Genomic DNA, 22,665 nt, shown 5'->3' with positions numbered 1-22,665 from the left:
TTGATGACTATTTGGCATTTGTTTGCTAAAGTATTTTTAAGTGCCTCTATGCACTGTATGGATTACTTTTTTTAATAGAAAGAGTGAATTCAAAATTCGTAAGCAAAAATTTATAATTTATAAATCTAGGATACTAGCATCTTTTATGATACTTGTATGACCTAGACTCAACACATTCCATTGAGTTAAGTGCCTACATTCTCTGGCTGCATGGCTGTGCCCACTTGCCTCATATATTCCTAAGGACTCATCTTCCCAGCTATCTCAGGCTCTTTGTATTATAGGGGATTAGAACCACTCAATTTCTTGAAAAGAGGAACTATATACCCAGTTCTTCTTCTTCACTTGTTCCCCGACTATACCTCCAAACAGTTCTCCTAACTTGGGTGTCTGATACCAGAATAGTTCTCTACGCTGGTGGTGCAAGAGGGGAGAGGTGTCAGTGGCAGGGGCTGAGCAGACGGGAATGTGTAAGGGAGAAGGAACAGAGGTGTGTGTAAGGAGGTAAACCCCATCTCTGAAGTCTGATGAGTCTACTGGGGTTTCTAGCTGGAATAATGTTCAGGGTGATGAAATAAGGAATATGAGTTTTAGGAAATAAATGCAAACCAGTGAAAATATCAATAAAATATTTTTAATGCCTACAATATCTTTTATACATAAATTGCAAAACTTTTATCTGTATATGCAAAAGTAGATTCTCTTGCAGGTCAACAGCACCAGAAAACAAGCTATGCTATGTAAATGTTTCTTTAAACTTGATTTGTCCATTATGTAAAAGACATGGATTTAATAACTCCAAAGACATCTATATTCCACTCTTAATCATACACTAAACACCTGAATATTTATTTCATCACATCCATTCACAAAATAAATAGTAGTCTAATATATTCAGCACATTGAAAATAATACAACCAGTCTCTCTTCATATATTTATTCTCTTTCCAAACATGTTTTGGTCTCCTGCTATATCTCAGAAATGTACTAACAGCTGCTTTTAAGTTATAAAATACAAAACAGTATTTCTTGGAAAAGATCTTGGGGATTACATTAAAAAATGAAATTTCGAGTTCCCATAGACTTTCTTGTTAACAGTCTTTGAACCTTCTCACGGCACACATGTAAGGCTGCCTGTGACATGTGGTAACCCTGGCCTCCAAATGGACATAATTGCATTTACAGTTTAGAGAAAATACAAAGACAAGTTCTGAAAGTAGCCTTTAAAGAAAGTCCCCCCTGCTTTGACATAGCAATACCTAAAGCAAGTGGGACTGTGCAATCAGAGCTATATGAGTTTTATGAAAACTACTTTCCCTTCACATCGTATTTGAGGATGCCACATCCATGATCATGTAACATTATTACAATACTGAAATAACATTACTACATTCGTGACTTAACATTGTCCAATAAAAGGCACATCTTCAAATATTAATAAAATCTGAAAATCAAAACAGTAGAGGACACATTAAAAATCAAGCACTTAATTTGTAAACTTGATAAAATAACAGCCTATTCCAGTTTCTTCAAAGGTTTGTGAGCTTTTTGTAAGAGTGGTCAGGAGATGCAGAACAAAATGGAAGACAGGATTTGGAAACAAGGCTAAGATTAAAAGATTCAGAACCTTTTTTTTCTAATGAGCTACAGGAGTGCCCTTTTATAATGCTGATGCTGAAGAAAACTGAAATCAACAGCTGTATTATAGAAGGAGAAATGCACCCAGAGGTGATGACACATAAGGACACAACCTGACTTTTTCTACCAAGTTCTGGAACTTTTAGCTAGCACAATGGTGCCTTTCTGTACAAATAACTGCACAATATCATTGAGTAAAGTGCTAGTAAGCTTTAAGCCACCAGAAATCTTTCAGCTGTGACAAGCACTTGATCGCAACTACCGATTTCAACGAGTCTGAATAGTGAAAAAAATATATTCAAGCAAACTTTTGAAGGGGAAAAAAAAAATCACATAAGTGACAGCAAAAGAAATAATGTTCCAAACCTGTTTTATTACATGGAATATCACACTACCCTTGAATCAGTTTCACTGAAGGTATTTGAGATTGGTAGTCAATAGGCTTTTCTGCCACCAGTGTTTAACGGTTCTATGTGATCATTAGAAGGGTGTTATTCCTAGTGATGAAGACACCTTTCATAGGATTCAACCTCAAAATTAAGTTATTGCATTTTTAAAGTTTGAAACTCAATTCAAGATGAGTCAAAAGTCTTAAAAGGACTGGTATTCCCATTAAGGATGGGTCATCCCATTAAGGAAGGCTAATAGTGATAATCTATAACACCCAAAGTTGAGAATAAAGAAAGCTTTACGGATAAAAAAGAATATACAAAAACAACTTTTAGACCTGTTGAAGAGTAAGGATTCTTGTAGGATAACCTCACCTACTTCCTAATCCCCACCAGTCAATGGCTTAAGATAGCCACAATGTTTATTACAGAATTGTTCTACAAGCTTATGTCCCACTGTCCCTAACCCTCAGAGTCAAGGACAAATGCTCTCTGGCATCATCATACCTCATTTTCTGTTGCTGACTTTACTTGAGACTTGGCTTCTCTCCAGCTAGAACCTAGGTCAGCCCGATTGGAAGTGCTTGGACTTGAGGCTTAAGAGATATAACAAGTCTATAGATATGACTTGAAGAAAGGTGAGAATGAAGAAGTTCCACAGCCTAGTAAATACCAGTAACAGGGAACATCCTTTCCACATGGGAAAAAAATCTCTTCACAGTGCATAGTTTGAAATAAAAGTGCAATATGGGCAAAGAGAGAAGGTGGTGGTCTTGATACACATGAATTTAGTTTTTGGTTTTTTACCGTTAATCACTAAAGAATTTAAGATAAAAATACAAAGTCATTAACATGCAAAGGTCCAGGGCACCTTGGATTCCAAAATATCTCTATAATGGGGGAGCGGAACGGGGAGGAGGGGAGCCTCACATGTCACTTCCTTATTTTTTAAACTATTATTACTCTTCCAAATCTAATGTTTGAATAAAATAAGTATTTTTTCTTCAATATAAAAATGAAATTTTTAGATAAAAATCAAACAGCACAGTGACCTTGTCTATTTTACACTAAAGCCAACGTAACAATAAATCTGAAAGTAAACCCTGGAAAAGAATATTCTTATATAAAATGGCATAACTTGTATTTTAACTTGGAAAAATTTTTGTTAATTGCCTGATCACCTAAATTAGTGAATAAGAATGCTCAGCATCCAATCCATGAATAATGCAGAATACAATTTATTCTACTTTTTACTTCAAAGTCACAGAAATGACATCCATATAATTATAACAGCTACTCTACATTTTCAAGTTCTCAATCCAAACATATAGGTTAGGACAGGTCACTTTATTGCTGGCAGCATTAATGCAAGGGCCAGTTTCCTCATCAAGACAAAATAGATTTGATTGGCAGCCAGGCAGTGCCGTACTCACACATCAGCAGAATTACGGAAGTAAAGGAGCAATCCTTTTGTTTTTTCCTTTTAGAGTAGCAAAGGAATAACGTAAGATTGGCTGACTTGTGAGCGGCCCCACATGAGAGTGCATAGCTCATCAGGATCAAGGGTGGCACCTGTGAACAGTTAGCTTCGTAAGAGCACTCACTGGGTGTTATGTCATCTGCATTACAGATTTCACCCTGGAAAGTATCTGAAAATACTTTATGCTCTAACGACAGCCTGCAGATAGATGACAGTATGCATTCCTTCTCCTTGAGTACCCAAGTAGAATTCTAAAATAAGGGGCTTCTTCAGTCTGAAGGCAGGACTTCCTTGCAGCAGACTGTTTTCAGAATTTCACAAAAATAAATAAAAGCAGCAGCTAATGCTTCTTCAGCTTCTTGGCCTTTCGACGTCTCATTTCTTCTTCTTCACGTCTCATTTCGTCTAAATCTTCTTGCATACCTAGTCTTAAACTGTCAGGGAAAAAAAGGGGGGTATTTATCAATATACATGAAATTACCGCTCTCTTTAAAAAAGCAAAAATGAAATTTCAACTGGGAGCTTACATGGAATGTGCTGATGCACTCAAAATGCCTCAAGCCTTTACCACTGAAAACAGACTAAGCAGGAATACTTTTTACCAGGAGCCACTGCCACTGCCTCAAGTTATAGTGGAAAAAAGACCTTACATGTAACCTCAACACCTTAATATTCCCATTACAGTAATAAATATAAACCATCTCATCAGCTTTAAAAAATAAAGAACAAGAAACATTTATTCAATAAATAACATTCTTTTCTTTTCCCTCCCAACACTTTAGTTTGATATTTTATCTAGTTAGAGGAGGGACGGCAAGAGGGAGAAAGAGGTTTAATATTCTCAGCTGAGAATGAGGTGAATTATTTCACCAAGTTAACATTATAAACAAAGTAATCATTTGTTACCCCTACGCAAGAAATGATCATTTATTTGATATCAGGTGGCCAAACAGGAATCAGACATAGGGAATTTCATATTCCTCAACAGGTCCTTGAGGCCAGCGGTGGTACAGGTTAGCAAGACTGAGATGTATCTGATGTGGAAAGGGAATTAAGGATGGGGAAAGAAAAATAACATGCTACAATGGGATCAGGGGAGGCCTCTAGCATTTATTGTGTGCCTACATGGGTGAGTCACCGCAGTGGGCAACTTGTACACATTATCTTACTCCTCACAAAACCTCAATGAATGAAAACAGTATATTCTCAGTTTACAAATGGGAAAACAGATTTAAAAGGCTAAGGAATTTGTCTAAAGCCCCACAGCAAGTAAGTAGGATTGGAATTCAAACAGCATGGCCCAAAGCCCCTGCTCCCAATGATGCAACTGAAGGAGGGAACAGAAAAGAATTTTTAGGACATTTCTGCACAAACGTGTTACATCTGTGCTTACCTCTTTGCTTCTTCCTTCTGCTGCTCTTTCCAACTACTCTCCATGTAACGTAAGGCATAATCGCTTTCATCTTTGTATCTGATAAGAGAAAATCAAAGTTGTTAAAAAAAAGAAAAACCCAATTTTCTAAAGGAACTACATCCTCCTGTTTTTAAAATCAACATCGTTATAACTAAATCAAACATACATTTAGGATTATTCCTCCTTGTTTGGCAGACAGTGAGGTGGGCAGAGGTTGGGTAAAGGGGAGATTCTAAAGTAAAGATAAATTAAATGACCCCTTAATATTTCCAGAAGGCAACTATTCCTGAATCTAATTTTGATCAAAGTACCAATCCAACAACATTTGCTCAACTCACTCACCTCTATTTACATGACAGTTTATATTAAAATCATGAAAGTACAATATATATGAAAATTATTATATATATATTAATCTCATTTGAGTTTCATGGATTCAGAACAGAGATTGAGGCAGATAACAGCTTGACCAAAAGCATATAGCTAACTTATGACACTACTAAGATTAGGTTTTTAGATCTGATTTTTAATCCAGTTCTTTCTTCCGCTAAATTTTTTTTAAAGACCTTTTCTTACTATTGCCTTCTAATTTCTAATATCCATGACTTCAAAGGAGAGGGCAAGTGCTGACAGATTTACTTATACAGTTGGCCCTTGAACAACATGGGTTTGAACTGCATGGGTCCTCTTACATGAGAATTTTTTTTCATACTACAGTGCTACACAATCCATGACTGGTTGAATCTACACATGTCGTACCACAGATAGGGAGGAACTGGTACACAGAGGAACCATATACACGGAGGGCTGACTGTAAGTTACTTATGGATTTTACCTAACCCCTATATTGTTCACAGGTCAGTGGTATACTACCTCATTTAATCCTCCCAAATGTCATTTAAAAAATAACTTACTCAAGTTTACCCAGCTAGTAAGCTGTGGAACTTCCATTCAAACCCCGAGCTTTGCTCTATATCAGTGCTTCTCTAACTTTAATGTGCATGTGAATCACTTGGGAACCTTATAAAGCTGATCTGGATTCAGATCTAAGGTGGGGCCTGAAAGCCTGCATTTCTAACAAGTTCCCGGGTGACGTCAATGTTGTTGGTCCCACACTGCTTGCTGTTCAGGGACCACACTTTTGAGTAGCAAAGTTTTTTACATCAAAGAAAAGCAGGTGTCAGATCAAACTGGCTTTCAACATAGCTCTGTGGATGGCTTTCTGATTTCAAAGCCAATCCATTTCTACTACACCATGCTGCTTCACTCTCATTAAATATATATAAGGAGAAAAGTTAAAAAGGGATATTTTTTGGCCCTCATACAAGTAACTACACAAATAATTCTGCATTAATTCTTAAATATTAAGTGCCAAAAAAGTAAATCTAAACAATCATGCAAGGATTCCTAATTAAGAATTGTATTCAATGCCTCTACTATTAATGTTTATTTTTTTTCCCCATAGCATGGGATTATTCAAAATAAAAAGTATATATATCTAAATCTTCTTTAGCCTTACTTTTTTCGGTCATAGCCAAAGATTTCTCGAATGTGCTTGGATATTTCTTCCTGAGGTTCTCCTTCATCTTCAATAAAATCTTCCATTTCAGAGTCATATTCATCATCATCTTCCTCCTCTTCATATTCTCGCTGCCTTTTGTAACTACCAGGGAAGGGAAGCCTTTGAGGACCTAAGAATAGAAAAGCCATTATTTATAAGATCATTAAAACTTAGTAGTCCCAACAAAGTCCTATGTAAGCTGAGATTTTAAGAACTCATTAAGATGGTAGCCTCGAAAACCAGAGCCAGGGTCTTCCCTGGTGGCACAGTGGTTAAGAATCCGCCTGCCAATGCAGGGGACACGGGTTCAAGCCCTGGTCTGGGAAGATCCCACATACCACGGAGCAACTAAGCAGTGCGCCACAACTGCTGAACCTGTGCTCTAGAGCCTGCAAGCCACAACTACTGAAGCCCGCGCACCTAGAGCCTGTGCTCAGCAACAAGAGAAGCCACCACAATGAGAAGCCCGCACGCTGCAACTAAGAGTAGTCCCTGCTCAGCACAACTAGAGAAAGCCCGCGCACAGCAACGAAGACCCAACGCAGCCATAAACCAACCAACCAACCAACCAACCAGAGCCACCAACTGGCCCCCAGCATGAACTCATTACTACATCATCCCTGTTGCTTCATGGTACCCACAAGTAATAGAATTCCTGTCTATCCCAGGGCTTATTAGAACTGTTAAATTTTCTAGCTTAGTAGTTCCTACTCTTTTGGATTTAAAAGACTAGTACAATTTCTTTAAAAAAAATTACAAATCACTAAAGGATCACTAATTTTACTCATGCCAAGAAAAGACGCCAAAGGTAACAATCTACCATCTATTATCACCATAATTCCATTAAAGTTTTAAAAAGTCCAATGAAGTATGACAGATTCTCAGATATGGATAATTGTTCAAACTGAGCAAGTCTGACTTTAAGGAAAAACTCACTGCATCATCCTAATTTTTGTCATTTTGTCAAAAGACTGATTAAAAATTCTGCAAAAGACAGGCACTGATCAATAGACCAGTATCTGGGAACAACTGCTTTCTAGTCCTTGATTACAGACACTCCCTTTGTTGTTCTACAGTTGTTTTTAATATGCGTGGCTTGTCTCCTTAGCTCAGAGTTTCTTTAACTTTAGCACTCTGACATTTTGGGCCAGATATTTCTTGGTTGTCAGGAAGCTGTCCTGTGCAGTGTAGGATATCAGCCTGGCCTCTATCTACTAGATGCCAGTAGCATCCCATCCCCAGTTGTGTCAATCAAAAATGTCTGGAGACGCCAAATGTTCACTGGGGACCAAAGTTGTCTTTGGTTAAGAACCAATGTTTTGACTGAATTAGGTAGTTTAAACTATGGAATCTCATCTTTTGTTTCTTTTTATATTCTCATGGTGCCTAACAAGTGCTTCAACAAATCCTTAATACTGTGTAGAAACTCTGACCTAGCTAGCAGTTAGTAGGTACCACCAATGATCCCATACCTTGGGACGGCAGAATCCTACAGGACTGGTAGCTAGGGCCACTGTAAGGAGCAGAAACACAAGGCCACCTAAAATAGCTCCTGGCACATAGTGGGTGCTTAACAAATATTTAATGGACAAATAATGCAACAAAAGGCTTCAAGCTTACAAATACACGCCAGTCCTTGAAGACAGGTGTCCATAGTCTTCATGAAGAGGTAAAGATGAACTCATTCATTGAACCACAAAAGGCATATACACTCACCCTGTCTTACAAACCCCATAGCTAAGTTTACTGCACTTGGAGACATTACAGGAGTAAACACAGAAGGCCCTAGATAAGTCTCTTTCTAGAGACTTTTCCAAGCCATGGTTACTAAAGGAACTCTCTGGCATAGGACAAAACATCAGGATTCTATCAACACAAGAATACATTTGAAAGCACATAGAAGAGTTCAGAGGGTCTTTGGTTATATAAAACAAAATATTCTTTCCAATTTCCTAGTGACAAATAAATACTTTTAGGGTGAGGGGAAATTTTACCTTGGGCAGATCTGTAGCCAGATAAGGCAGGCTTCATTCCATTCATCTGTCCATTGCTGGATCGGCTGATTATATTCTTGGAAGAAATCGTTTCTGAGACAACAGTGCATTTGGGCTTCAGAGAGGGACCTGAGGTACTAACTGTTCGCCCAGGTCCAAAGCTGCTCACTGGTCTACCAGGGCCTGAACTGCTGACAATTCGTCCAGCTGGAACTACTGATTGGCCAGGGCCATTGACTGACCGCCTAGGGGCCCCTGGGCCACTCACTGGTCGTCGAATGTCATGTGGACCGCCCACAGGCCGCCCAGGGCCACCAGAGCTGCCCACAGGCCGCCCAGGGCCACCAGAGCTGCTCACAGGCCGCCCAGGGCCACCAGAGCTGCCCACAGGCCGCCCAGGGCCACCAGAGCTGCCCACAGGCCGCCCAGGGCCACCAGAGCTGCCCACAGGCCGTCCAGGGCCACCAGAGCTGCCCATAGGCCGCCCAGGGCCACCAGAGCTGCCCACAGGCCGCCCAGAACCACCGGAGCCACTGGTAGGTCGCCCAGGGCAACCTGAACTGCCTGCAGGTCGACCAAGGCCACTTGTACCACTGACTGTCCGTCCTGGGGGATTTAAGTCACTGGTTGGCTTCCTGGTCCCACTGACTGATCGCTCGGGTCCTGAGTTGGAGCTGCCATTCTGGCGCCTGGGCACGGGGCCAGAACTAACTGTGGGCTGAGCAGTTCCTGTGCTAGGCCTCCCAGGGGCTGAGCTGGAGCTGCTGCCTGGCTGCCTGACACCTGGACTCTTGGCCTTATTGTGTGGGGTGACCATGGGTCCAGGCCTGGAACGGCTAGGATGAGGAGATTTTTTGGCTTTGTGCTCAGTAGCAGATTTTGGAGTCCCTTTAGCAGAAGTCTTTGGGATACTCGGTGAACAGGTGCTGGAGTGGGGCTTTCCAGCCCCATTGAAAACAGGTCTGTCACGGCCCTCACAAGGCAAGGGTTGGGCGCAATTGCCAGATACTACTTTGGTCCTTTCTCCTGGCATGGATTTGGATGAAGATAAACGCAAGTGTTTCTCATTAGATGTGCTGGGTCTGGATTTCTTCTCAGCATAAGGAAGGGGAGTACCCTTGGAAGAAGGATGCGTGTCTCCGGAACCTTTGCTAAGTTTTGTGCCCACACTTTCTTTCTGAGAGGGTACTTTTCTGGTTGGTGGTAATCCTGCATCTATCTCAGCTTTCCTTTTCCTCCGCTTTTGTTCAAGGAATTCTCGCTCCCTAAGTTCTTCTGCAGTCATAGGCCGCTCTTCTGTCTTCTTCACTACCTTTATCTCCACCGGTTCGTACTGCTTTTTCTCGGCCAGCCTGAGTAGATCATTGAAGTTCATGAGTGGTGGGGCACTTTTAAGGGGGACCTTTGGCTTGCTCTCAACTTTGGGAGGTTCTTGCTCTTCCTCATACTCTTGCTCTGACTCTGCTTGATTGTATTCTAAGAATTCATCCTCTTCCTCCATCTCAAACTCTTGGTCTGTTCCCTGGCTAGTGTGGGTTTGCATTGCCTGCCTCTTCTTTGACTTCTCCTCAACAGGAATCCCATTGTAACCATGGAAATTATCCTTTGTCCTCTTGGCCATAGCTCTTGCTTTCTTGTCATGTTTTAGCTCAATTCGCTTTTTCACTAGTTCTTCTTTTCTCCTTTTCTCTTCCAAAGCTAAAAGAGGCAAAACAACATATTATTTCAGGGTCTCGATAACAGTATGTTTATCTGAAATCAGTAGGTGGCCAAAACCAAGCAACATTCAAGTTACAGTTTGAAGAAGTTTGAAGACATCTAAGAATCAAATGAGGAAGTCATTAAACAAGTATCAATTTGAGTCATCTTTACATAATGAGTGGGTCACATATGGGTTTTTCTATATGACTAAGCAAGGGAGAGTCTTGGCTTTTAGCTTTAAATATAGAAAATAGTTCATACCAAATAAATATACCAAGTTAAGAGAATATTCGTACCCACTTAACAGTTGTTATTAATTATGAATCAGTGGATACTTAAACTTATTGAATTAGTTTCCTTGTCATTTGCATAAAGTAAACCTACTGCTTGAGTTTACTCGTTTTACAAAAGCGTCCCTATTTTAACCTTTTAGGTAGCACTCTTATTTATTTTTTTAATCTTTTCGGCTGCGTTGGGTCTTCGTTGCCGTGCGTGGGCCCTCTCCAGTTGCGGCGAGTGGGGGCCATTCTTCACTGCTGTGCACAGGCTTTTCATTGCGGTGGCTTCTCTTGTTGCAGAGCACGGGCTCCAGGCGTGCAGGCCTCAGCACTTGTGGCACACGGGCTTAGCCACTCCATGACATGTGGGACCCTCCTAGAGCAGGGCTGGAACCCGTGTCCCCTGCATTGGCAGGCGGACTCCCAACCACCGCGCCACCAGGGAAGTCGCTAGATAGCACTCTTAATAACATATTTTTAAAAATTAAAATACAAAGTAGGTAGAAGCAGATTCAGAACCAAGGTCAAGGGGGAGTTCCCTGGTTGTCCAATGGTTAGGACTCAGTGCTTTCACTGCCGTGGTCCCGGGTTCAATCCCTGGTCAGGAAGCTAAGATCCCGCAAGTCATATGGTACAGCCAAAAATCAAACAAACAAACAAACAGGAAAAGAACCAAGGTCAAAGAATGGAGTTCTTACTGGAGAGCCAATATGGCCAATTAGAAGATATGGTCACTATACCCAAAAAGCTTTTAATTTAAGAGGAAATAAAAGATAACATCCATACAAATGATCAACATAAGAATATACGTAATGCTATAAATACAGCTGACTCAGACACATACACAACAAATCCATCAGCCTGTTATGATATTACAAACATCCACTGGTTAGGTACAAGCTAGTTGTGAAGACAGAAGACTTTAAAATTGAGAATAAGGCTATAGATTCATACCTTTTTTCCTGAGCGCTTCTTCTTTTCTTCTGAGAAAAGCCTGGACAGCTGCCGACTGGACACCCTTAACTTTCGGGTCTTTTTTGGGAGGCCCCACTGCCAAACTGTATCTTTTCTAAAAATAAAAACAGAGGAAAAGTTATACACAATTAACTTTGAAGCAATAGAGAGGTTTAAATGTTGACTGAAAAATCTATTCTGAATAATTAAGAGATCACATAACCCATATGAAAACTTAGCTATAAAATTTCAGGCTAAATATGATTATACATGACTATTTTTAGGTGCAGAGTTTCTTTCAACATCCTCAATAATACATAAATGAACAATTGAGAGAAACACTATTTTCAGGCTATTTTCCCAAAAAGATACCTGGACTGGGGGAACTGAAAAAAATCACCACTAAAACAGATTGAGTGCTTTAGAATTCTGATTTAAAAGCTTAGCCTTCTTCAGAACTTTCCAAACAGAGAAAACTACTATCACAACTGTTTTCCTCCTGAGTACCCTACTCCAGATGATTTTCATAGCTGCTTCATAGGTTACTTTGCTTTCAACATGAAATAATGAGATTCTACTTTGACCATGGGCAAAGCTGGTGGCCAGCCATAGCCAAAAAGCATTTCAAAGAAATTTAAGCAGCAAGAAGGGCCCAAGTCTCCGTAACCTTTAAGTGCAGCTCTATGTTCGTTAAAAAATATTAATTTGCCACACAAACCCTTTTAGACAGGTTTCCATGTCACCCAAAAAGTACTAACATTATCCTGGAACAGATGGTATTTCTCAGGGCTTTGATTTTTATCTAACTGCATTGGGAAATGACTAAAACTAGAATAATGTTCATTTAAACTATAAAAGGAAAAATATTTCCTTTTATTTTATCGTTAGAGAAGTATGATAAACAGAGCTAATAACTCAGACCAGGATGATTAATCTCTAGGACCATTCCAAATTAAATTTATGGGCTAGGAAATAAGAATTTTTTAATGCCCTCCTTCTTTCGTCTTAGGCAGATGACATTCTTATCCACTCAACCTGTTGCTGTGCTAGTTAAGAAACACTAACCTATGAGAACAAATTGAGCTACTTAGGAACCAAAAAAGTGACTCCCAAAATATGTATGAAATTCCTGGAGGAAAGCCAAAGGACTCATGCTTACTACACAGCTGCCAAATAGAAGGCATCCTGAAACAGGCTGGAAGTTCCAGCTAAGTTAGTCTACCAACAAAGCAGCTGGCCAAGGAAGCAGGCCCTAATCCAACCTGAAAATCCTACGTGATAGCAATGCTTGAGACCTGACACATCCCACATAGAGAGAAATTCCAAAAGAGAACATCCAGATTCCTTTCCCAGTCCCCTTGGCTGTCATAATAAAATCCTTTAAGAAGTCCATATCTTTGCAAATTTAGTTGCAATCCTTTCCATAGTGGATTGCGACCCAATATGTAAAGGAGAAAGGAAAGGGAAAGGAAGACAGGAGAAAAAGAATATTGCTTACCTAACTAGATATATAAAATTTATCATGGTTTACAAGAACCTCAAACATAGGCCTTATCCACAGGAAACTCACATTTTCTTAACAGAAGTGCTACCATGAAGATGATTCAAGTTGCATAAGACACACAGACTCATAAGCAGAGGCACACACTCACTCTACCCCATCCCATCAAGTAGATATGTGAGAGAGGAAGGGTGGATTTGTGTTGCCAAGGCTCAAGATTTTTCTGTCCCTGCCAACTACATAGCCCAGAGATTCACCTGCCAAATCAGAGCTTACACAGGGCTCCCCCACCCCAAAATGCCAATATACACATTAGTGTTAATTATTTAAAATAGGATTGGTTTGTTACCTAGGTATGACAGCAGCAAGTGAGCACTTCCTAATTTGATTTCAGGGTAGACATCTTTCTTCCTAACCTGGGACTTAAAGAGGTAGGTAATGGGATATGACTAGCAGAAAAGCTACTCTTGACTGAATACAAGCACTGAACGAGAAAACCACAGTGTCAATGGGGCAGTTTAATGCCTTGTTTACTAAGCTTCAATCATTCGCATATCACCTTCATGATTTTTGCCCTTTTATAGTACACCACTTGTATTATTATTTACTAATTTTAAGAAAACATGTAGATCAAACACCATGACTTATTACTACAGCTTTACCTCAAGCAATAATACCCATAAAATGACAGGCTTGAATTTTAGTTATATTTTTCCAAATCCTATCAAAATATATAACTTAAAAAAATGCAACTATGAGAATAAAACGTATTTATATATCACCTAAAATCATGGTACAGCCAAAGCTACGTGTACTGCACTTTGGGAAACACCGACTGGGAAACATAAGCACAAGAAAGGCAGAACACAATAAAGAAACAAGGGAGGGGGTTCAGGAACTCGGATTCACTCAGGAAAGAATCCCAAAGACTACTTTGAGCTTTTTTCAAAGTATACACCTATTTTCATCAATTCACATGCCAATTTCAAATTCAGCTTTTGTTTTTAAACACTGCTAAGTATCCCTTAAGGATACTTATTAAGCTGGCCTCACATTTAACCCAACAATTTTGCTGTCCTTGTCCTGTCCGTATGATGGAGAAGGAATTCAATAAATCTATACGACGTCTTACTTTGCGGGCCTGCTGGGAAACAATTTAAGTAGGACAAGGTCCTACTTGATGAGGCTTAATCTTATTTACTGACACGAGCTGAGTCATAATTAATAGTTTCTTACATCCTCTGTAGCTTGATGCACTCAAAAGCAGATACCAGGAGAGTATTAAAATATTCTCTTAGGCAAAGTTGAGATCAAAACCTAGAAATCTGGGGAGAAAAAAAAAGGGTTGGGTCTCCAGAGATAATAATGATCTTCTTTTTTAACATTTTTAATGAGATTTAATTCACATACGATAAAATCCACCCATTTAATATGTATGACTATATTCATAGAGTTGTACAACCATCACCACTATCTGATTCCAGAACATTTTCACCTTCCGAAAAAGAAATCCCTTACCCTTCAGCAATCATTCCCCATTCCCCCTTCACCTATGCCCCTGGCAGCCACTAATCTACTGTTTCTATGGATTTGCCAGTTCTGGACATTTCATATAAATGAAATCATGCACCTAGTGTACCATTACATAGTGACTGAGATGCATCATAAAATAAGGTAAAATTTAGAAGCCGTAGGTAAATGATTATGTAGATAATTGATTATACAAAGTAGGTAAGATTTTTCAATTAAAAAAACTTTTTTTTCTTCATCTGCTCCAGAATTTCTATGTGAAACTCTCTCTCATCAGATTTTACTGAACACTTACAAGTGTCATCAAAACACCAACAGGGTTACTACCCAAGGCTTTATTAGGCTGGAGTTGGAGAGCCGGAGTAGGGAGCTAGATGGATTCGAGCTTTACAGACGACAACCTTTCTCACCACCCCACTTCCGACAGCAGTAGCTCCAGCCTGAGCGCCAGCCTGCCGAACACATTCCAGACTTGCCAGCCCCCACAACCACATGAGCCAATTCCCTAAGACATATCCTACTGGTTCTGTTTTTCTGGAGAAGCCTGACTGCTACATTGGTCTTTCCTATCTTACTACTTTCACTTAGCATAATGTTTTCAAGGTTCATGTTGTAACATAGTCAGTACTTCATTGCTTTTATGGATGAATAATTTTTCATTGTATGGATATACCACATTTATCTAATCATCAGTTAACGGATATTTAGATTGTTTCCACTTTTTGGCTATTATGAATAATGCTGCTGTGAACATCTGTGTACAAGTTTTTCTGTGAACGTGTATTTTCCTTTCTCTTGGCTCTATCACTATAGACGTTCCTAACATTGAGCTGGCTAGACTTTTGAAAAAGGGGTTGCAGTCAGACCCTGGTATTAGAAGATTTGCTGTAACAAAATATTTTATTAGACAGTCTCCTTCCCCCACAGAGGTGCCCAGCAGAGAACCATGTGTTGAAAAGAAAGCTTCAGGCTGGGATTACATTATATTCCATTTAATAAGGCAGGACAACTGTCTGCACTTTCTCCCACATCAGATGGTCACATTTAGCTCTAGCAGCAACACATCAAGATGCATCCACCAATTCTGTATCTGACTCAAGGCACCAGGCTGCTTCATTGTTTGAGCTTCATGAAAAGCAGCTGGACAAGAGTTTCTTTTATCCTAAGTGTATCCATTTTATTATACTGCAAGCCGACTCAGTCATTCTGCTGGGCCCCAGTGAACGATCCACAACAGTGAAGCTCATGCCATCGAAATACAGTATCAGACATTTTGCCAATATTTGTAATTCTGAAGCCAAGTGACCTAGAAAATATTAAGTCACTTTTAAACACATGTGTTCCTTGCATTGAAACTATACTGTCATGGTCAGATTAAGAAAATAAGGAGCTTTCAGTCTGGAAATATATGTTCACCAAATATTTTGTATTAGAATCAATAGTCAATTCCTTCTTGAAAGCTGTTCTTTACTCAGGAGATAATATATTGTTGTAATTGTAGAAAATATAAATTTCCTGATGGTTTTATATAAATTAGAGGTTTATCATTGGTTACAAATAGGAGTTAGAAATATTCAAAGAATATATCCAGGACTTCCCTGTTGGCGCAGTGGTTGAGAGTCCGCCTGCCGATGCAGGGGACTCCGGTTTGTGCCCCGGTCCGGGAAGATCCCACATGCCCTGGAGTGGCTAGGCCTGTGAGCCATGGCCACTGAGCCTGCGCGTCCGGAGCCTGTGCTCCACAACGGGAGAGGCCACAGCAGTGAGAGGCCTGCATACCGCAAAAAAAAGAAAAGAATCCGCCTGCCAATGCAGGGGACATGGGTTCAAGCCCTGGTCCAGGAACATCCCACATGCCATGGAGCAACTAAGTCCATGCGTGACAACTACTGAGCCTGCGCCCTAGAGCCCACGAGTCACAACTACTGAGCCCGCGAGCCACAACTAATGAAGCCCGTGCGTCTACAGCCTGTGTTTCACAACAAGAGAAGCCACCGCAATGAGAAGCCCCGCGCACCGCAATGAAGAGTAGCCCCCACCCGCTGCAACTTGAGAAAGCCTGCGCGCAGCAACGAAGACCCAACGCAGCCAAAAAAAAAAAAAAGAATTTATCCTTAACTTTAATGATGACTACACAACTTCTACAATCCTCTCAAAACATCATACTCAGGGAATGAATGCAGGCCTGGAAAACCACTGATTTGCATTAGGCTTGCTTAGCTGGGTAGCTAAGAGGGTGAAAATAAAACCACCAAAAAGCATGCTATTCGAGACTGCTATGGGGTCAAATGTAAATTTTACTATTATTGTGTTTAAAAAATATACCAGATTATATAAGATATATTAATCGTATCAAATAGATACCTCAGAGCCTCTAGTCCAACCTCATGTTAGAAATGGCCCCCAAAAGACAACTGTGTATTTACTGTCTATCACTCACACAATTTGTAGCAGTGTCTGAATTAGAATCTAGGTCTCCTGATTCAGGGGCAAAAGTGTTCCCACTACAACATGCTTCACTTCTAACCTAACCCCAACATTTTCATCTCTAGCTCGAACCTCATTCTTAAATGCCATTCCCTAATTTCTACCTGCCTCTTAGATCGTGCCATTACCCCAAACAGGTCCACCACTGAACTTTCCCTCAACCTCAGACTCTATTTCTGTTAACTATGCTGGCACTCTCCCAAACAGGCTGTATATCTCTATCCTCCAGTTTCCATATGCTGTTAGTTTGGTCTTTAAATTTCTCTCCCATCAGACTTTACTGTACACTGAGAAATGTCATCAAAAAAACAATAGGGTTACTGCCCAAGGCTATATTAGGCTGGAGTTGGGGGTAGGGAGCTAGATGGATTCAGGCTTTATAGAAGACAACCTTCCTCACCACTCCATTTCCAAAAGACTCTCCTCATTCAAAACAGGGTGGTGATTAAGAGCAAGATCTCTGAAGCCAGTTTGCCTGGACTACATCCTCTGCTCTGCCATGACTAACCCTGTCACTTATTAGCTGTGTGACTCTGGGAACGTTTCTTCATCTCCCTGGACTTCAGTTTCCTGATCTGTAAAACAAGCTTCCATATATAGTTATTATGATGATTAAATTAATTAATATACAAAAAGTGCCTAGAACAGTGCCTGGCACAAAGGAAGCACTATAAATGTTAATTGTTGTTACTCTTATCCTTATTATTCATAAAGAGATTGTCTAGGTAGTGATGGGGAAGAGAAAGAATCTCTGTGGGGCAGTAGTTTCTAAAAGACCCCTTCCCTAAAACACCAGTTCAGAAGTACTGCTCCAGGCTAGAAATCTAAAGCTGCCCCAGGCACTACAAAAGTCATCTTCAGATCTAAGAGTGGGAAATAATCCAGTTATAATCAACTATCATCAAGGGCTACAAAGTGACTGCCTGCAGAAACTTTTTTGTTGGCCTATACTATTCTTTAAAAGGAAGTATAGATGGACAAAAAGCACACGAAAAGAGGCTCAACATCACTAATTATTAGAGAAATGCAAATCAAAACTACAGAATGGTCATCATCAAAAAATCTACAAACAATAAATGCTAGAGAGGGTGTGGAGAAAACGGAACCCTTCTTCACTGTTGATGGCAATGTAAATTGGTACAACCATTATGGAGGACAGCATGAAGGTTCCTTAAAAAACTAAATATAGAATGACCATATGATCCAGTAATCCCACTCCTGGGCATATATCTGGAGAAAACCATAATTTGAAAAGATACATGCACCCCTATGTTCACTGCAGCACTATTTACAATAGCCAAGACATGGAAGCAACCTAAATGTCCACTGACATAGGAGTGGATAAAAATGTGATACATATATACAGTGGCATATTACTCAGCCATAAAAAAGAACAAAATAATGCTATTTGCAGTGACATGGATGGACCTAGAGACTGTCATACTGAGTGAAGTCAGACAGAGAAAGACAAATATATGATATCGCTTATACATGGACTCTAAAAAAAAATGGTACAAATGAACTTATTTACAAAACAGAAATAGAGTCACAGATGTAGAAAACAAACTTATGGTTACCAGAGGAAAGGGCAGGGAGGGATAAATCAGAAGATTGGGGTTGACATATACACACTACTATATATAAAACAGATAATAAGGACCTTTTATTATCTAATAAAATAGATAATAACGACTGTGTATAGCACAGGGAACTGTTCAATACTCTGTAATAGCCTATATGGGAAAAGAATCTAAAAAAAAGTGGATATATGTATATGTATAACTGCTTCACTTTACTGTTCACCAGAAACTAACACAACATTGTAAATCAACTATACTCCAATAATAATTTAAAAAAATGTTTAAGCTTTTTAAAAATAAAAAAGGAAATATAACCAGCACAAGGAATATAGCTTGTATTTTATAATAATTTTATATGGAGTATAATCTATAAAAATATCAAATGACTATATTGTCACCTGAAACTAATGCAATATTGTAAGTCAACTATACTTCAATTTAAAAAAAAGGAAATGTTACTACTATAAAGTACCTATATTCTTACCCTCAAGGGTCTATAGCTCCCCAAATCCTTATATCCTTATATGAAGGCTTCCCCTTACTTTTTGATCTGAGGGTCACACCAGAGCTACAGTATCTTGTCTGGGATGATTTTCAGACTGATTGTGAGAAAGACCATTTAACTTGCCTCATGCACTACAAGCCATCAATTATAGTTACTTGTAACCTGTAAGAATCCAGATTCTAAGCTCTTCTATTATACTAAACAAGACAACCACTTTGTTTTTGTTAGAGCAACCCAGGGAGAAAAATATTAAGGGCAAGGTTACCAAAAATATCTTTCCTCCTTTAAAATAAACAGAGCTAATAACAGTGACTGGTTACATCACCTTGATCAGCTGTTTTTTTGTATTCAGTTTTCCACTGAGAAATGATAGCATGCCTAATATTTCTAGGCATGATGCAATCCTTTTATTTTAACTAAAACATTATAAAGGTAACTATTTCTCTTAAAAAGAAACAATGTAAAAGAAAGCTGTCTCAATGGGAACTGTTCATTGCTTTTCAAGTCAGATACAGTAGACACATCTTAAAAATAAAAGCCCTGCAAACAGTTCCAAATGGCTGTACAGGTGTTTCAGCTTTTAGCCTCCCTTGGATTTTAGTCCAATCAATGCTAGTGTACTTCTTTTCTGTAGCAAAGGTGTGACACAGGAACTTGATGACTGAAATCAAAAGTCAGCTCCGATAGGATCCAAATGGAAGGTGGGGGAAGAGATGGCTAAAAGAGAAACATGAACCAAGCACTAGAGAGGGATGGAGTTATCTGCAATCACTGCAAAGCCTCTGTGGTTCTCAGACCATAATTCAATCAATAAAGTTTTTGTCAAGCAGGGTGTGTGTGTGTGTGTGTGTGTGTGTGTGTGTGTGTGTGTGTGTGTGTGTGTGTGTGTGTGTGTGTGTGTGTGTGTGTGTGTGTGTGTGTGTGTGTGTGTGTGTGTGTGTGTGTGTGTGTCCGTGCACTTGCAGAAATGTTTTTCTTGACTTGGATGGGGGCTTATAAGGATACTTGCTTTGTAACAGTCTTACACTGTACAATATGTGTTAGATTTCACAAGTGATAGTGTGCTCTAAAAGGCTTTACTTTGAGCTGATAAAGCAAATATTCAATAACTTAAAATAATTAGATGAATCGAGTAAAAACAAGACAATGGATTAAATTAAATACAATCTTGCTCTATTCCTCAATAGTTTCTTCTGTGACTTACTTTCATCTGAAGTAAAAAGATAAGAGTTATAATGCTGATAACTAAATCAAACTTCCAGACTTACTAGCTTTTGGGGTGGGTGGGAGGGAAAAGCATGCTTTCATGAAGTACATGCCTATGTTCATCTATTAAATTTTAAATGACCGCCAATTTACCCATTTCCCTTTTTGCTTTCAATCTTTGTTATTCCAATCATAGATAAATCGATAATATATATATTCTGAAATACATAGTTTGAAAACTTCTGCTCTAGAAATATGTACTTTTCTCTCAGCAACCATTGGTTTTTAGAATAAGAAACGAGTAACTTGGTTCTGATTCTTCCACAGAATAGTCTTCGGCATCAGGGCTAGTATTATCTATCTCTGACCTCCACTGAAATTGAGTAAGATGTAGAATGAGATATGGACCTAATTTATGCAAATATGAATGTTACTAGATCCAATATCGACTTGTCCAGGAAATTTACAGATGCAGAAAGTAATTCTGTCATTCAAGATTTCATAACTTCAAGATCATTCGGAGTATTTGGGATGGGATGTGAATATATATAATAAGCTGATAAATATCAGTTTTATTTACCAGTTATTTTACTATTTTTAGATCAATATCTTCAAAAGAGTAAAAAGAATGAGCCAGCCTCAAAAGACAAGAAAAGCGCAGGGGAGGGAAAAAAATATTGCAAATATACAAAAATATAAGAAATGAATAGTGAGAGCTCAATAAGGTCCAGTTGAATTGACTTTAAAAGAGAGCCATTTGAGCTCTACACCTCATCGCTCAAACTGCAGGTAACACAATGCAATCTATCGGTTTACAGCTGGGCTGTGGTACCCTCTGATGACAGAGAAATGATTAGTTTATGCAAAACAGCTACACCCCCGCAAAGCAGGCACTCTCACTCACTACCTCATTTAAAGTCTTACACCGCTCTGCGAATATTAGCGAATTAGCAAACCTTAGTGAGTAAATGGGACCTAGATTTGAAACAAAGACAAATCTGGAAGACCACAAATAAATGGAAGCTGAAACTATTTCACTCATTCTGTTGGCCAAGGATTTCGTGGAATCCACTCAACTCCCGCCTTGGGAGGTGATAATTCAATCACCTGGTTGGTTGGGAGTGGGTGGGACCACAAGTCAAAGAACTTTTTTGGGAAATCACAAAACGTTTGACCCAAAGATCAGCGGGAAATCGCCTCAAAAGCTATCAGGCCAAGTCCCTAAAATTCCTGAACTCCCCAACCTCTAGGTTGAAGTTTACGCCGAAGCTAGAAACTACTAGCGCTAGATTCCACTATGTGCCAGGCATGGCTCTACTCACCAGCGCAAAGTTGCAGGGTGTTAACAGCCTAAACAAGTCGCTCGTCAGAAGGCTCCCGCCTCGCATCTCAAGCCCGTCTTCACCCCCAGTACTCAGAAGTACATGTCCAAGAGAAAAAAACAAAACCACCAACCAACCAACAAACAAAAACGGCGTCCAGGTCTTTCCTTTCCCGGAGCCGACAGACGGATTCCTGGAAGTTCCATGGGCCACACATTCGGAACTGAAAGTCCAGGATCTCCTACAGTCGCGCCCCGGCTGGTACTTACCGGCACGTTGTTGACACCTTGTGCTTTGGAAGCTATCAGGAGAATTTCCCTGAAGTCCATTCTGGCCGAGGCGGAGGGCTGGGCCAGCCTCTCGGAGAAGAGTGAATCTGCGCCTTACCGAGGCGACCAGCAACATCCGAATGAACTGCCTGACCAGCCCCTCTCCCACCCTCCTCTGCACAACCACTTCCGGAGCCTTCCAAAGCTGTCTGCCCACCCCCTTTCCTCCAGCGGCCACTACCCTTCCAGGTCCGCCGCTTCCCTCGCGATTCTTTGGCGTAACTTCCGCTTTCAGGCTCGAGACACGTAGAAACGTAGTACGTGGCTGTTGGCGTCGGCTCGAAGGGGCGGGACTAAGCCCTTCACCGACCAATGAGACTCGGCCTAGTAAACTGTGGGGTGTGGCCAAGGGAGAATCGCTACCCTGAGGGCCTTGGCTTGAGGCGTGACAATTATGATGCTCATTGTGAGCCCTCGGTAGGGTGGGCGAGGTGAGGGGTTACCTAGCAGGCCTGGGTTCGCTGGGTGTCACGGGTGGACGCTCAGGTTTGAGACGGCGGCGTCCCAACAGCAGAACCGACAGGTCTCGATCAGGGGGTTTCAGTTACCCGTTTGTAGGCACTCGCCAAGCTGCGCAGGCGCAAACCGCCCCGACTGGTCGTCTGTCTTGGGTACACATTACTCAAAGCGTCTTGGCACAGGGCGTGTGTGCTCACCTCCTACACACATGCACGCGTGCCGTGTATAGAGGCGCCCGCTTACAGCTTGTGCCTCATTCAGATAATAAGCCCCATGTAGGGCAGCGAACTGTGTATTTTGCTCAGTGGGTAAATGGAGGAATTTCTCACATACACCC

The 22,665-nt window shown here is 40.3% G+C and overlaps 1 protein-coding gene across 2 annotated transcripts; it reads right to left on the bottom strand.

Moving 5' to 3' along the window:
• Positions 1–618: 618 nt before the first annotated feature.
• SPTY2D1 (SPT2 chromatin protein domain containing 1) lies at positions 619–22,088 on the bottom strand. 2 transcript variants are annotated; one of them, XM_033409089.2, is made up of 7 exons: positions 21,810–22,087; positions 14,147–14,235; positions 11,410–11,524; positions 8,477–10,174; positions 6,441–6,612; positions 4,901–4,978; positions 619–3,941 (listed from the first exon to the last, which is right to left on the bottom strand). In XM_033409089.2, the coding sequence occupies exons 4-7, from the start codon at positions 10,095–10,097 to the stop codon at positions 3,848–3,850; spliced, it is 1,965 nt and encodes a 654-aa protein (XP_033264980.1). In that variant the 5' UTR covers positions 10,098–10,174; positions 11,410–11,524; positions 14,147–14,235; positions 21,810–22,087; the 3' UTR covers positions 619–3,847. The 2 variants fall into 2 exon arrangements, with proteins under 2 accessions (XP_033264980.1, XP_033264978.1); XM_033409087.2 differs by lacking the exon at positions 14,147–14,235 and having other exon boundaries at positions 21,810–22,088.
• Between the last annotated feature and the right edge of the window lie 577 nt (positions 22,089–22,665).

Source organism: Orcinus orca, chromosome 8 (assembly GCF_937001465.1).
Source record: "Orcinus orca chromosome 8, mOrcOrc1.1, whole genome shotgun sequence".
NCBI lineage: Eukaryota > Metazoa > Chordata > Mammalia > Artiodactyla > Delphinidae > Orcinus > Orcinus orca.
Note: the sequence above shows the minus strand (reverse complement) of the source record. Positions and strands in the feature narration are given on the sequence as shown.